This window comes from Anolis sagrei, chromosome 6, assembly GCF_037176765.1.
Source record: "Anolis sagrei isolate rAnoSag1 chromosome 6, rAnoSag1.mat, whole genome shotgun sequence".
Taxonomy (NCBI): domain Eukaryota; kingdom Metazoa; phylum Chordata; class Lepidosauria; order Squamata; family Dactyloidae; genus Anolis; species Anolis sagrei.
Window position 1 is genome coordinate 120,513,865 of NC_090026.1, and position 15,343 is coordinate 120,529,207.

Genomic DNA, 15,343 nt, shown 5'->3' on the forward strand with positions numbered 1-15,343 from the left:
AGCTGCATTAAGATCACTTCTGACCACAAGGTCATGAGTTCGAAGCCAGCCTGGGTCGGAGTGAGCTTCTGACCAATTGTGTAGCTTGTTGTCGACCTTTGCAACCCGAAAGACAGTTGCATCTGTCAAGTAGAAAAATTAGGTACCACCTATGTGTGGGGAGGCTAATTTAATTAATAATCATGGCCATAAAAAAGACTCCAGCAAAGCATGTGGGGAATGCTGAAGTACTTCATAAGTGTTGCAGATGGACCATGAAAGCGACAGCTCCCCTTGTGGCCAGAAAAGTTAAATAGCCTCTAGCTGTCTGTCTATATGTGTTGTGTGTCTTTGGAATTGAATGTTTGCCATATATGTGTATATTGTAATCCGTCCTGAATCCCTTGTGGGGTGAGAAGGGCGGAATATAAATACTGTAAACAAATAAATAAATAACTTGTCATTTTTCAAGTCGCTCCTGACACACACAAAAAAGGTATTGTTCTGGAAATGACAGCCATCTGGCTGAATGCTTTTTAGATCTAAGGAAGTAATGCTACCCCTCTATTCTGCTTTGGTTAGACCACACCCAGAATATTGTGTCCAATTCTGGGCACCACAATTCAAGAGAGATATTGACAAGCTGGAATGTGTCCAGAGGAAGGTGACTAAAATGATCAAGGGTCTGGAGAACAAGCCCTACGAGGAGCGGCTTAGGGAACTGGGCATGTTTAGCCTGAAGAAGAGAAGGCTGAGAGGAGATATGATAGCCATGTATAAATATGTGAGAGGAAGCCACAGGGAGGAGGGAGCAAGCTTGTTTACTGCTTCCTTGCAGACTAGGACGCAGAACAATGGCTTCAAACTACAAGAGAGGAGATTCTATCTGAACATTAGGAAGAACTTCCTGACTGTGAGAGCCGTTCAGCAGTGGAACTCTCTGCCCCGGAGTGTGGTGGAGGCTCCTTCTTTGGAAGCTTTTAAGCAGAGGCTGGATGGCCATCTGTCAGGGGTGATTTGAATGCAATATTCCTGCTTCTTGGCAGGGGGTTGGACTGGATGGCCCATGAGGTCTCTTCCAACTCTTTGATTCTTTGATTCTATGATTCTAATGAACATGGGTTATTTTCCTTATTTTATTCATTTATATAATGCCTTTCTTCCAAAAAAGAGACTAAACGGGGTATACAACATATTTAAAAACTGATTACACACGCACACACACAAACATCAGCATAATTTTAATATAGAAAATATTTAAAAGACAATTAAACAATATATAAGGTTGTGAAATCAATTGAAAGGAAATATAAACATCAAATACAACAACAGAACATTTTTAAAAGCCAACCCCATTCAGTTTCTAAAAGTTTCTGATGACACAAGAATTTTGAACTGGTTGGAGGAAGAAGAGCAAGAATGGGGCTATCCTGTTCTCTCCACTTTCAAAATCTTGGAGCAGCTGCCAAAAAGGCCCTTGTTCCCACCAAACACACATCAGTAGATGGTGGGACCGAGAGAAGGGCATCTCCATAAGATAGCAGAACTCTAAAAGGAAATGTAGTCCTTGCAATAATTTAAACCAAGCTATGTAGAGTTTCTTGAGTCATCACTGGCACATTGACTTGCGCCCTACAATGAACTGGCAGCAATACAAGATACCTCTATATGCCAGGGAACAAATGCTCTCTCGGCATTACAAGATATAGCTTATTTGCATACAGGAAGGGTGTTCCTATGGTAGATAATTTTCCTAGATAAACAAAAAAGATCATGGGTGAAAATCAAGTGGCCCTCTTGGTATTGTTGAACTGTGACTATCAGCAGTCCTAGCCAGGATAGTCAGATATGTGGACCATTAGGATGTGCAGTCCAATAATATCTGGAAAGCCTCATGATTCCCACTAATGCCTTGAATTCAGTTGCTGTTGCCACTGAATGGGAAGTCAACACTTATGGAAGTCCCAATGATTCAATAAGATTACTGTAGTAAGGAAATAACAATTTGGTTAGGCTTGATTTACAAATTTGCAGAAAGGAAGAACCACTCTAATGCATTAATCAGGCCAGAGATGTGCATATAAATGTCTGATTTACATAACCAAAGATCTTTAACCCTAGATTCAATGTTTTTTTTAAGCACATAGTTGTTATAGCTACAGCTAATTTTGTTTTTTTTTAATGGATTGGCACCATAATAGTGCACTTGTTCAGTGCTTACATATTGAGTACATTACAAGAGTGTAGTCAGCAGTGTTTGTAACCCCCTCCCCCACACACACACACATTCACACACCATGTTTCATTGCACTGGTGCTTAAAGAGACACATCCAAAGTCCATGAATAGGCACACCATGAAACTTAGCCAAAATCGCATCCCTGTTCCATGGCAAACATACTCTACTGGATCTCCCTAGAGAAAAAAAAAACGCCCCACTTGACAGCAACATGAATATGGTCAAGGGTGGGTAACAGAGGTGTGTCACCAAGGTTTGGGGTGGAAGTTATAGCTATGAGCTATGTCTTCACAGCTTTGAAGTCTGATGCAACATTTCAGCCAGTCTTTTCAATAGCAGATATGGAGTTCTAGATACTCCAGGTTTTTTATTGCTCTCTATTGGTATTATTGTTCTCTAGAGGTGCACTACAAGGTTCTTACTGCAGTTAACTACTCCTACTATGTTGCTACCTTTTACTATTGGGATGGTCTACTGCAGGCCTGGGCAAACTTCAGTCCTCCAGGTGTTTTGGACTTCAACTCCCACAATTCCTAACAGCCTACCGGCTGTTAGGAATTGCGGGAGTTGATGTCCAAAACACCTGGAGGGCTGAAGTTTGCTCATGCCTGGTCTAAGACGACAACAGAGCCAGTATAGTTTGGGTTGATCTTCCATGTCCTCTTAACATATTGGTTTATTATACCTCCATCACCCCTGGCTTAAAACTAATTACGGTATGATATCCGTATCCCAGTAATCTGAGAACTAACATTAAAATGAAAGAAGATGATAATGGAAAATCCTCAGTGAGAAGCTTTCTGAGAAACAAGAAATATGCGTCTCTTTCAAGACAGGAGTTACAAGAAAATGAAGACTGACATTGTGATTAAAAACATCAGAGCTCTCATCCTTTGAAGCAACAAGGAACATGATGTTGTTAAAAAGGAAACCATAATAAATCATAGTCAAACACAGTCAATCTATCAAGACCCAGATCTCAATTCTTAAGCAAACCAGAGTTGAAGGAAGCGATTGCAAAGGTACTCACCTTTCCAAACACACCAACACGCGTGCTGTCAATAAATGTATTTTGCAGCATTTTCCTACAAGAAAAACAAAAAAATTACATAATTATTCTAATGAGTTGCCTTAAATATAGTAACTGACAAATAGTAATGGTAATGCTGCCCAATAGTAATAATAAAACTTTATTTATGTACTGCTCTATCTCCCCGAAGGGGACTCAGGGCAGTTTCTAAGCAATATCACCAAAACATACAGAGTAAACAGCATAACATAAAAGTAACAAGAAACATAAGCATAAAATTGTCACAATAACACATATATATTAAAAATAATCCTGCCCAAATTTCAGTTGAGTATATACTGGTAAGATCATCAGGTTAATAATTTGTTTGTTGGCATGCATGAGCTGAACCTTCTCCAATCCGGCCATCTCAGGATGTATTTGCACCACAACTCCCATCAACCCCAGTCATATTGACTAAGGAGAATTGAGACCATAGTCCAATTGATATTGGGTACCAGGAAGGCAGCTTGAGCTTGATCTTGAATTGTCCATATTGTTTTCATGGAAAAGTAGAAATAATTTTGGGAGGAAAATTCTCTTTTTTGGACTCCAATTCTTCAAAACAAATATTCAGATTTCAGGAAATTGTAGTCAAGAGCAGATTTTCCAAGCTCTACTGAGATCCTACACTGGAGGCTATGATGTGTAACCTTATGCTGATGAATTTACATTGCTGACATGGCATATAATCTAGCAATGTCTATTATGAATTGTAGTGATGCACAATGGAGAACTGTGCAAGTTGTTTGACTGTGCAGTCTTTGACTGTGCAATCTTGACTGTGCAGTGTTGATTTACTGTTCCTATTCTCATTATGAATAGGAACATTTGCACAATAAGCATATTGCTGGCTGCATTTGTGCAATGGTCCTGGAGGTGTAGCTATGCTTCTTCTCCCTTCCTGAAACTACACAACATTGCAATTCACCTTTATGTAATTGTAAATCAGATTATAATGACGTAAATATCTAACAAAATGTAATTATTTGAAAAAATACAATTGCAAACAAAACTTTGTTGCAAAAGGACTATGGTATTCACCGGACAGCTTCTGTTTGGTCCTTCTCTTCGAAAAGGCCCAGCTTTCTTTTAATGTCATGGAGCAGCTTGGTCCCTTGGAATCCGCTTCCACGGCCATCAAACTTCATCACAATGGCACCATGAGAACTGACCATCACGCTTTCCCAGTTCACTTCAAATTTGTCTGTTACACTCTGTGCGCCCGGTGTTCCATCACTGAAAAAGGAACAAACAAAAGAATCTCATCATTTCATATCTATGGACAGAATAGGATGATGAGCAAGCCTAACCAATGTGAAGAGAAGGATTATAGTTTGGTGGTGAAGCACAAACAGACAGAGTTCTGAAAAGTGCTATTTTTGGACAATAATTCCCTTAATTGTCCACTTGGCATTACTACCGACATACTTTGCATGTAGATTTTAGGTTCAATTCCTGGTATCTCCAGTTAAAAGACTGAGTAGCAGATGATAAAAGAAGGGCAATTCCCAGAGACCTCACAACCTCTGAGGATGCCAGCCATAGATGCAGGCAAAACGTCAGGAGAGAATGCTTCTAGAACATGGCCATACAGCCCAAAAAACCCTACGACAACCCAGTTTTTTTTGTCATGTCAGGAGCAACTTGAGAAACTGCAAGTCGCTTTTGGTGTGAGAGAATTGGCTGTCTGCAAGGACGTTGCCCAGGGGACGCCTGGATGATTTGATGTTTTTATCATCCTTGTGGGAGGCTTCTCCCATGTCCCCACATGAGGAGCTGTAGCTGATACAGGGAACTCATCCGCCTCTCCCCAGATTCGAACCTGCAACCTGTCAGTCTTCAGTCCTGCCAGCACAGGGGTTTAACCCACTGCACCACCGGAGGCTCCGGTACAACAACTCAGTACTTCCCAGAGATCCTATAGGTACCACTTCCAGCCAGAGTAGATATCACTGAGCAGAGAGGGCAAATGGTCAGAACTATTCCTTATATTAATTCTTTTGTATGAGTGATCTTATGTTCCCTCTCACACCTCTGAACGACCCAGAAGGAGGGAGCCTTGTGTCCTCCCATGATGGTAGTTGACATGGAGTCTCACTGGCTGAGACAGAAAAAACTTAAAGAGATTATGCACCAGGGATGGAAAGAATATTCAAAAGGATTTTTCAAAATTTCAAGTGTTGATAAACTCTGACGAGAAAAATCCTGGACTGAATGAACATTTCACAGTTTGGAACTTTTACTGTGCAAACTTTGCACATGGTAGTTTTGTGTAGAAAACAGCACACTCTGTGCAGAAAACAGCATTTTCTGCATGAGGAATAATATTAATTCCTGCACAAAAAATGTTTCATTTGCAGACTAAGCTGCATGGGGAATTGTGTTAGGGCATGTAAGAAATTAGTTGGTGAGTGTGTTAACTGGAAAATGCAAAGCAGAAAGCTGATTGCTTGTGCCACACCCAGGAAGCTAGCTGAGCCTGGGAGTTTTGGCAATAGTTACATATTTTAAACTTGAGCTGTGCAGGAAATCAGAGACAGAGACAGTTTTTGTTTCATGAGCTGCTGGAAGGAGGTCTTCAACAATGACACCGAAAGACTACTTAAATCTTTCACAAAGAAAATTGTGTGAGTCAACGCAACTGTTCACATAATTGTATACATATTGCTCTGCATTACAAAGAAATAACTCATTCTTTACTGATCATCTGCGTTGGCTATTTTCTTTCTCTGGCAAGACAGTGTGTGGACTGGTAAAACGTGAACTATGCATGATTTTCATTGCACCACAACTCGCTCTGCATAAAATTAGCACATATCTAATTTGCACAGTAAATAGCATCTCTGGCAAAGAAAACAGAATTTCCGGACACAATACTTCTGCATCATAATATTGTTTACCATGCAAAACTGCTGTTTCCCATGTAGAAAATTATGTTTTCTCTGCAAAACAAGCATGTGCAAATTTTGTACAGAATAGTCTTAAATTGTGGATGGTGTGCATGGTTTCTAAATCCGTTTTTTCTGCTGTGGAAAACAGTTGCTGAAACTACTCATTGTTATATTTGGGGAGAAATTTAGTGAAGAATAACATCTCTATTTGACAGAAATGCCAGGAACTTACAGGGCCTCCCATTTGTCTACTTTAGGAAGGACTCTTTTCTCATGTGGCTGCATAACAAGCATTGACATTTTATGATAAGAGTCAGACTTATCTGTTCTTTTGCACAGATGCTGCAACACAGATAAAGCAATACGGAGGGATTCTCAACATGCTTCCTTGTCAAGCCAAGCTGTCAGGTTTTAATTTCTTGAGGGCAACTCTAGCCACAGGCCACACTAAGAAAAATGCAGATGACCTGCTTCAGATTTTGAAAGACAATGGATGGTGTCTCTAGTAAAGCCAGTATGATTGTCAGAAGTAATTTCCTTCCATTATTTTTCATTGCTATCTCTCTTCACCCTGAAAACGTGCCCCAAGGGAGGAAACAAAACCAAATTACAATAAAAGGCATGTAGCTGTCTATCAAAGCCGCTCCTTCCAACATCATCATTATGACAGAGTGTATCATAAAAGCTTGTCTGCAGTTTTGAGGTTTTGAAGGTTTAAACAACTAGAGGTGCTTAATACTAAACTGATAAGTAAATAGAAAAAGGCTTGTGGTGCATCTGAAATTACGGAAGCAAATAAAATGCTTTTCTTTTATAATGCTCTTTCTTTTACACTGATGCAATCACAGTGCTTAAACAAATTTACTTTTTAGAGATTTTGCTTTAAAATTTAGCAGGAGTTCTTTTTATACAATATTGTGCAATTATTACACTCTCTGGTTAAGGGGAAATTACTTGAATTGTTCCCTGAAATATTGCAAGATACTCTACCACTTATTTTTACCAGATGTGCTTTAACATCAAGAGCCAAGTACTTGAAGAAAATATAATGTTAATGTTCTGGGAATGTCTCCTGAAGTTATTCAGAACCTACCTAAGATCTAATCAAACTGGCATCTCTTCCTGCAAATATGTAGAGTTTAAATCTTTCGATCATCTGGACAATTAGATCAGGGGGGAATAATCATAGAATCATAGAGTTGGAAGAGACTTCGTGGGCCATCCAGTCCAACCCCCTGCCAAGAAGCAAGAAAATCACATTCAAAGCACCCCTGGCAGATGGCCATCCAGCCTCTGTTTAAAAGCCTCCCAAGAGGGAGCCTCCACCACACTCCGGGGCAGAAAGTTCCACTACTGAACAGCTCTCACAGTCAGGAAGTTCTTCCTCATGTTCAGGTGGAATCTCCTTTTCTGTAGTTTGAAGCCATTGTTCTGCGTCCTAGTCTCCAGGGAAGCAGAAAATAAGCTTGCTCTCTCCTCCCTATGACTTCCTCTCAGGTATTTATACACAGCTCTCATCATGTCTCCTCTCAGCCTTCTCTTCTGCAGGCTAAATATGCCCATCTCTTTAAGCCGCTCCTCATAGGGCTTGTTCTCCAGACCCTTGATCATTTGATTTGCTCTCCTCTGGACACATTTGAGCTTGTCAACATCTCCTTTCAACTGTGGTGCCCAGAATTGGACATAGTATGATTCCATGTGTGGTCTAACCAAGGAAGAATAGAGGGGTAGCACTATTTCCCTCGATCAAAAAAGGCCCTTCTTCCCATGTATATAATTCAGATAACAACCCTCATACTTCAGACAGCAGATACTTCTAGGACAGCATTTGATATGTCCATCAAATGCTATCTTGTAAATTCTAGCATCTTCTTCATTAGCTTTGCAGGCTGGGATAGCTAGGAGCTACAGTTTAACACCATCCTGAGACCCATGCATTTCCCATCTAATATATGACTTTAAAGGTTAAACTAGCACTGTAAACTAAGGGCCAGTAAAGACAAAGTGAGGCCACTGCTTTAGATGACAACCAATTCTCTTGAGTTACTTGGCCTTCCCCGTGAGTGAAAGAAGGAGCAGTGTTCATCACATGGCTTGCTTTCACACTTCTAACCAGTGCTTCTAAACATATCTTGTCAGACCAGCAATTTCCACGCAATGGGCCAAAAACCAATGTCATGTTTTTGCCATATTGTTATCATATCTTAATTGTTTACTGGAAATTTGCTGTAGACCAGCAAACAATGGTTAGCAAATTAATACCACTTTGAATAGCACTGTTCTAAACAAATAATTCTTATTAATTTATTATTTATTTGTTTCATTTATATACCACTTTTCTCAACCCCTAGGGCAGTTTTTTCAACTTGTGGTTCCCCAGTTGTTTTGGCATACAGCTCCCAGAAATCGTAGCCAGTTTACCAGCTGTTAGGATTTCTGGGAGAAGAAGGCCAAAACATCTGGGGACCCATAGGTTGAGAACCACTGCCTTAGGGGGACTCAAAGTGATTCACAACAGAGCAACTGGCAAAATTCAATGCCTCACAATATAAAATACATTACATAATTAAAATAGCATATACAATAGATTAAAACCAATAAACTATAAAACATCAGACATAAACAAACATAAACATAAAAACATTGGACCAATCCTAGGACCAATTCTCAAGCTGTTTGACAGGATATGTTCCTCCTGCATCCTAAATTGCATCCTATCTGCTCACATTTACTACAAATGTCTCTTTCTATCTTGGAAATGTCTGTCCTGGACTTCGTAGATCGGCACTGATCCATGGACTACCATGTTGAACAGCACTGCCTCAAACTAATGACTTCAAATCCCGAATCTCAAAATGCTTTAAACTCCAATATCTAGAGGAGTTCCCAGACTATATGACCAATCCTCAGAAATTTGGGAGCTGGTGCCTCGAACATTTGAAGAACCAAAAATTGAGGACCACACCTTCAAACCAGTGCTTCTCACAGTGGGGGTTCCTGACTGATGTTGATCCACAAACCATTGGATGTTGGTCCATGGACAATTTCCAAGAGTGGAAGATGCAGTTGTAGTCAATGTGACAAATATGGTACCAAACCCTAGTGTACTGGGAAAAGATAATTTCTGTTTCTTTATGTCTGTGAGCATGAGAAAAACTACTATAAATCACTATGTTGTCCTCTAAGGACAATGAGGATTCAATCTTATTTAATGCTATTTCAGTTTGGTTTTGCCCCCGACTCAGTTGCCTTCTCTTCCTCAGAAAGCAAAATATTTTGACTGGCTGATCACAAAATGCATGTTTCTGTAAGAAGCCACATAAAAGCTACAAAAAGGATAGGGAGTTTGGCCATAATAGTTTGCAAGAAGAAAAGAACAAGATGAAGGCACCCAAGCTACACATCCTCAGCCCATTCCTATCCCTTTGGCAGTGAGACAAGAAATCCCTTCCAGTTTGGCTCTGTGCTATGAGTGTAGGATTTCGTTCCTTCTCCTCATGTGTGACTTGGCTCATTTGCATTCGTGCAACGCGCACACCCCAGCAGCGCATCCTCATTCGAAGCCGGCCTAATCAAGTGTTGTTAGCTTGATGAGTAGCAATCTTCCTCAAGCACTTGTATAATGAAACACATTTCCCCAGAGATCGTCCCGATGTGATATAACTGCAGGCTTCATGGCAGAGCTTTTGTCTTCCCTTCCAGCAAGCTTCAGGGTGACATTTTGGAATGCTCCAGCAATGTCACCGCTCTCCCTTTCGCTTGCCAAGAGAAAGAAAGCCAAAGCAATGCAAAACACCACCACATACTTTGATGTCCTCTCTTTTTAGCCTTGCTTGCTTTGCAAAGGTTCAAGGTCACATCTAGGAAGAGTTGGAACAGGTTGGCTAAAATAACCTTCCTTCAGATTGAAATCATTCCTAAATCCTAAGGAGCGGTTGTTTATCAGAGCTAACAATACTGGGGTAGATAGACCTAGGAATTATAGACTGGAATTCAGTATGGACTTAGGTCCATATAAATGGACTTGTATCTGCCAGAAATAGAACAGAGGAGTTTCATAATGGGATACTAGGAGTTTATTACCAAGGGAGTCAGTGAAATGAGTGTTGTGTGTCAGGACAATGGTGAGGGATTGCCAATGCTCATCAGTACAGCAAGGCATTGGTGGGCAGTGCCAATGTGCATTACTAGAGTCTGATCTATCAGGACACTGGCTAGAGCAGAATTTCTCAACCTGGTTATCGGGAACTCTGTGGGGGTCATGAGGGGGTTTCAAAGGGGTCTCCAAAGACCATAAGAAAAGATGTATTTCTGATGGACTTATGAACCCCATTGGTAAAGAAGGCTGAAGATCTCTCCGCCTGTCCTTCTTTTCCTTTTTGGGAACAGACTGTGGATCCTTCCACCAAAAGCCCTCCTTCACTGTGATTGGCCAGCCTCTCAGCCAAGGGGAGAGCTGTTTCTGAGACTCCAAGTGGGGAGGGGAGAGCAGGTGTGCTTGCCAAATGGCAGTGTATTGAGCGTGTTAAGGCGAGGGAGAGTGTGCGAGCCTGGAGAGAGACTCATGCCAATGAGTCCCTTCAAGGCATGGGGATTCTGTGTGGGAAGTTCGGCCCAATTCTATCATTGGTGGAGTTCAGAATGCTCTTTTATTGTAAAGGTAAAGATAAAGGTAAAGGTTTTCCCCTGGCATTAAGTCCAGTTGTGTCTGACTCTGGGGGTTGGTGCTCATCTCCATTTCTAAGCTGAAGAGCCGGCATTATCTGTAGACACTTCCAAGGTCATGTGGCCGGCATGACTGCATGGAGCACTGTTTGATTGTTGGTAACTATAAATCCCAGAAACTACAACTGCCAAATGTCAAACACTTTGCCCCCATAAAGTCCACCAGTGTTCACATTTGGGCATATTGAGTATTCGTGCCAAGTTTGGTCCAGATCTATCATTGTTTGAGTCCACAGTGCTCTCTGGATGTAGGTGAGCTACAACTCCAAAACTCAACGTCAATGCCCACCAAACCTTTCCAGTATTTTCTGTTGGCCATGGGAGTTCTGTGTACCAAGTTTGGTTCAATTCCATTGTTATTCAGAATGCTCTTTGACTGTAGGTGAACTATAAATCCCAGCAACTACAACTCCCAAATGACAAAATCAACCCCCCCCCCCCGCAACCCCACCAGTATTCAAATTGGGATGTATTGTGTATTTGTGTCAAATTTGGGCCAATGAATGAAAATCCATTCTGCATATCAGATATTTCCATTATGATTCATAACAGTAGCAAAAATACAGTTATGAAGTAGCAACAAAAATAATTTTATGGTTGGGGGTCACCACAACCTGAGAAACTATATTAAGGGGTCACGGCATTAGGAAGGCTGAGAAACACTAGGGAGTACCAATTTGAATCAATATAGCCAGCCGTGCATTGGGCATTTTTGCATCTTTGCAATTCACTAGGATGGATCCATAGCACCTCTGCTACACAGCCAAGTATATGACGTTACCCAATGCAGACCACAAAATAGAATCATAGTTGTAGTTGGTTTCCAAAGCCCTGACCTTCCCACATATGAGACATTTCTTTGAGTAACAAGCATAGTGTAATCTCAGCTGGGTGTTTGCATACACCAAGAAAATGGATAAAATTACTCACACAACTAGAAGCAATGGGTAGTGCATGTTTTCAGTGAAGATCGCTGGCTTGGAGACTTGAATCAGCAACTCTAGTTAAAGGCAACAAGAGAAGAGAGCAGTGTGAGCTGTGCATGAGCTGGAACGCAATGGGAATGAAATGACGTTTGACAAAATAGGCTGGGAAATTACATGCTAGCAGAATATATACTTCCAAAGACAAGGCCGGCACTGTAATAACAAGGATGACAAGAGATCCAGCACAAGGGCACTATAAGAGGCACAGTCGTGTATCAAGCATGTAATTAGTGGCTGCTGATATGTATAATTTCTCCCTTTAGGCAGGTGGATGAGTAGCCTAGTGTGGCAAACCAATATTTTGGAAGCCCAGGGGAGAGGGACAAGGGAAGAAAGGAGCAACGTGAAATGAGAATGCCCCATGGTGAGCAGCAGAAGAATAAACCCTTGCCGTGGGGGTTTCAAAACAAAAGGTCCTCACTGTGCATTCTTAACTCTGAGGGTTTGATTGCAACCTGCCTTGACTCACAGAATAAAATATTGGGTAAAAGATGTAATAGGGTGGATCAAATCAAAGAGAACATTTCTGGGAACTGTCAGCAGAAAGAAGGTGTGCCCGAGAACTACATTAACTCAGGCTTTGCTTTACCTTGAATGTGTTTTGGTGCGCGATGCGGGAGGAGCCTCTTCCTGACTCCATTTTTTCCCAAAATGTTAACCACCTTTCCAATTACCCAAAGCATGGCAATTAAATATAGCTTTAGAAGCATTTTCGGGGCTGTTAATAGCAAGAGGAGTCAATGTGTGTAAGTGGCTCGCTGGGTGATCTTTTCACAATACTTTTGGCCTAATTAATTATTCCATCAGACAGGCTAATGGATGGCTGATGGGATCATTAGTCCCAGGACACAACAGCCTCTGGGCTCGAAATATATACAAAACAATGAAGGAGATTGGACTGCAGCAGAAACAGAGAAGGAAAGTGAGAGAGGGTTATGGCGTTTCTGCTGATTTATATTGGTGACCCTTTGAATTAGCACCATGATCCCATTTTAATTGCCATGGCTCCATCCAATGAAATCCTGGATTTTGTAATTTGATGAGGCAGTAAAGCACTCTGGCAGACGATTCTCATTTTTCTCTCTCCCTAAACTCCAAATCTTAGGATTTCATAAGGTGAAAGAACAGTTAAAGTGGAAACACAGTGTTACAATTATATACTGAAAAGGGCGCCAAGGGTCACTTTTTAAAATACAGACAGTCCCCAACTTACAAATGACACAGAGTTAAGAATGGAAGTGGGGGAAATCTGCCCCTTGGAAGGAAAATCAATTCCTGGAAGAGTTGTCATGAGGAAAAGTGGTTTCCAATGAAACTTTATCACCTATCCTGTTTCCACAGCAAGCCAGATTTTTCAAAATCCAATTATGACAGGGACAGAAAGTGAGATGAACAAGGGCACAGATGGCAAAACAAACACCGCAAGGGTGTTAGCCCTTCCCCATTCCATCCAAAGCTAAAATATATGTATTATGGTTGAAGTTACACTTTAAAAATGAACTTGTTCCAACTTACATACAAATTCAACTTGAGAACAAACCTACAAAACCTATCTTGTACAAATGTGGGGGATGCCTGAATTTTACGCACAGCTTGGAAACATTTCTTTCAAAATGACAACTCCCCCAAAACTAAAATCTTCCAAACTCTGAATTCTTCTGCTAGAGTTACATCCATAGAGGGCCAATCAAGATCATGCAAGGGACATGCAAGAAGAGGGGTGAGAAGTTAGAAATTATTTCCTTTTATGGTTCTGACAAAAACCAAACCTTTGAAGCACACTTGCAGCTTTGGAGTAATGATTGTTTTGGTCACAACCATGGGGAAGAAAAGCATTTTAAATGTTTCTGGGCAGTCAGATCAGTGTTAATACATCTATTTTCGAAGAAAAAAAAAGAGAACTCCCGAATGCGACCCCAAATTTGACCTATTTGTTTAATCCTAAAATACTCCTGAGTTCTTGAAATTGAAAGGAGGAGGCACAATTACTTAACTTACTGTAATCATGAATTTTCATATCCACATATTCCCGGATGGGCATCTGCCTTTCTGCTACTGTCTTCTGCACCTTTTCATTTAGTTCTAGATCAAAGAGTTCTGGAAAGCAAAGGTAGAAAAATTAATATCTCAAAATACGTTAATTGCAACTATATTTTGTATATTTGAAAACTGAGGGCTTTAGGGAAGGGATATACCACAAACACAACATTATGCTGAATTGAATACTGGAGTACCAGGGCTATTAGAAAACTAACTGGCTACATTTGTATGATCAGAGACTTTCCTCAAAGGGACCATTTTTGGTGCAATGCTATCAGTCTTAAGCACCACCCCAACTGTGCACACATGTAGCTCTTTCACAGAAACAACTAACATATGCACCAGCTGTTTGATGCTTAGTTTTTAATCATTCTTTTATTCCACACAGTGCAGTTCAGGATTGTGTCATCACCACTCTAGCTTTTTTAAAAAATCTGTTACTATTTGTGTGTTATGGTCATGATTTTGTGGCAAGCTGTTTATGAAAATGCTTTGGTGGCTGATTATTCAACTCTAGGTTTGGCACACAGTCAGAGCCAACCATCCACTGGTTGAAAAAAATATCCTCCCCAAAATTCTTGTCTAAAAAGCAAATTTTAATTTAGCTATTTTATGCAAAGGACACCAATTTTCCTTTTTTTTCATGTCAGGAGCGACTTGAGAAACTGCAAGTCACTTCTGGTGTGAGAGAATTGGCTGTCTGCAAGGACGTTGCCCAGGGGACGCCTGGATGTTTTGATGTTTTACCATACTTGTGGGAGGCTTCTCTTATGTCCCCGCATGGGGAGCTGAAGCTGACAGAGGGAGCTCATCCGCACTCTCCCCAGATTCAAACCTGTGACCTGTGGTCTTCAGTCCTGCCAGCACAAGGGTTTAGCCCATTGCACCACTGGGGGCTGAAATTGTTTTTAAAGAAATAGTTTATAATGTTATAATGGTTATAATGTTTATAATGAAATTGTTTATAATGGAACTTGAGTATTATTGATTTGGGTACCCAGGATTGGTGAGGGCTTTAAAACAGGCATGGGCAAATTCTGGCCCTCCAGGTGTTTTGGACTTCAACTCCCACAATTCCCTACTGGCTGTTAGGAATTGTGGAAGCTGAAGTCCAAAACACCTGGAGGGCCAAAGTTTGCCCATGCCTGTTCTAGATCCAAATCCCAGTGGGTACCAAGGGCCCACCATAGTTTTAAAGGGACTATCCAAGGCACTGATCGTATTTGGAGAGCTAGGATTCAGAACCTTGGATAGCTTCCTTAAAGCCTTAATTAAAACCTGGTAGGAATTCACAGCCTAATGTCATGAGACCTGCTTATTACTGAACGAAATCTTTTTTTAAAGACCACTAACTGTTTCATCAGCCAATTGATACATAAGGAAAACTGTGTGAAGTCACTAAATCTACCTAT

General features: G+C 40.8%; 1 protein-coding gene across 6 annotated transcripts in view; it reads right to left on the minus strand.

The window, feature by feature from the left end:
• Nucleotides 1–15,343, minus strand: part of DPP6 (dipeptidyl peptidase like 6) — a 692,619-nt gene that overhangs the window by 12,069 nt on the left and 665,207 nt on the right. For all 6 annotated transcript variants that reach the window (XM_060782596.2, XM_067470371.1, XM_060782595.2 and 3 more), the window contains exons 18-21: nt 13,890–13,988; nt 11,836–11,905; nt 4,331–4,525; nt 3,248–3,302 (exon numbers count right to left, since the gene is read on the minus strand). In XM_060782596.2, coding sequence (XP_060638579.1) covers nt 3,248–3,302; nt 4,331–4,525; nt 11,836–11,905; nt 13,890–13,988 — 419 coding nt within the window. The remainder of the gene's footprint in view (nt 1–3,247; nt 3,303–4,330; nt 4,526–11,835; nt 11,906–13,889; nt 13,989–15,343) is intronic.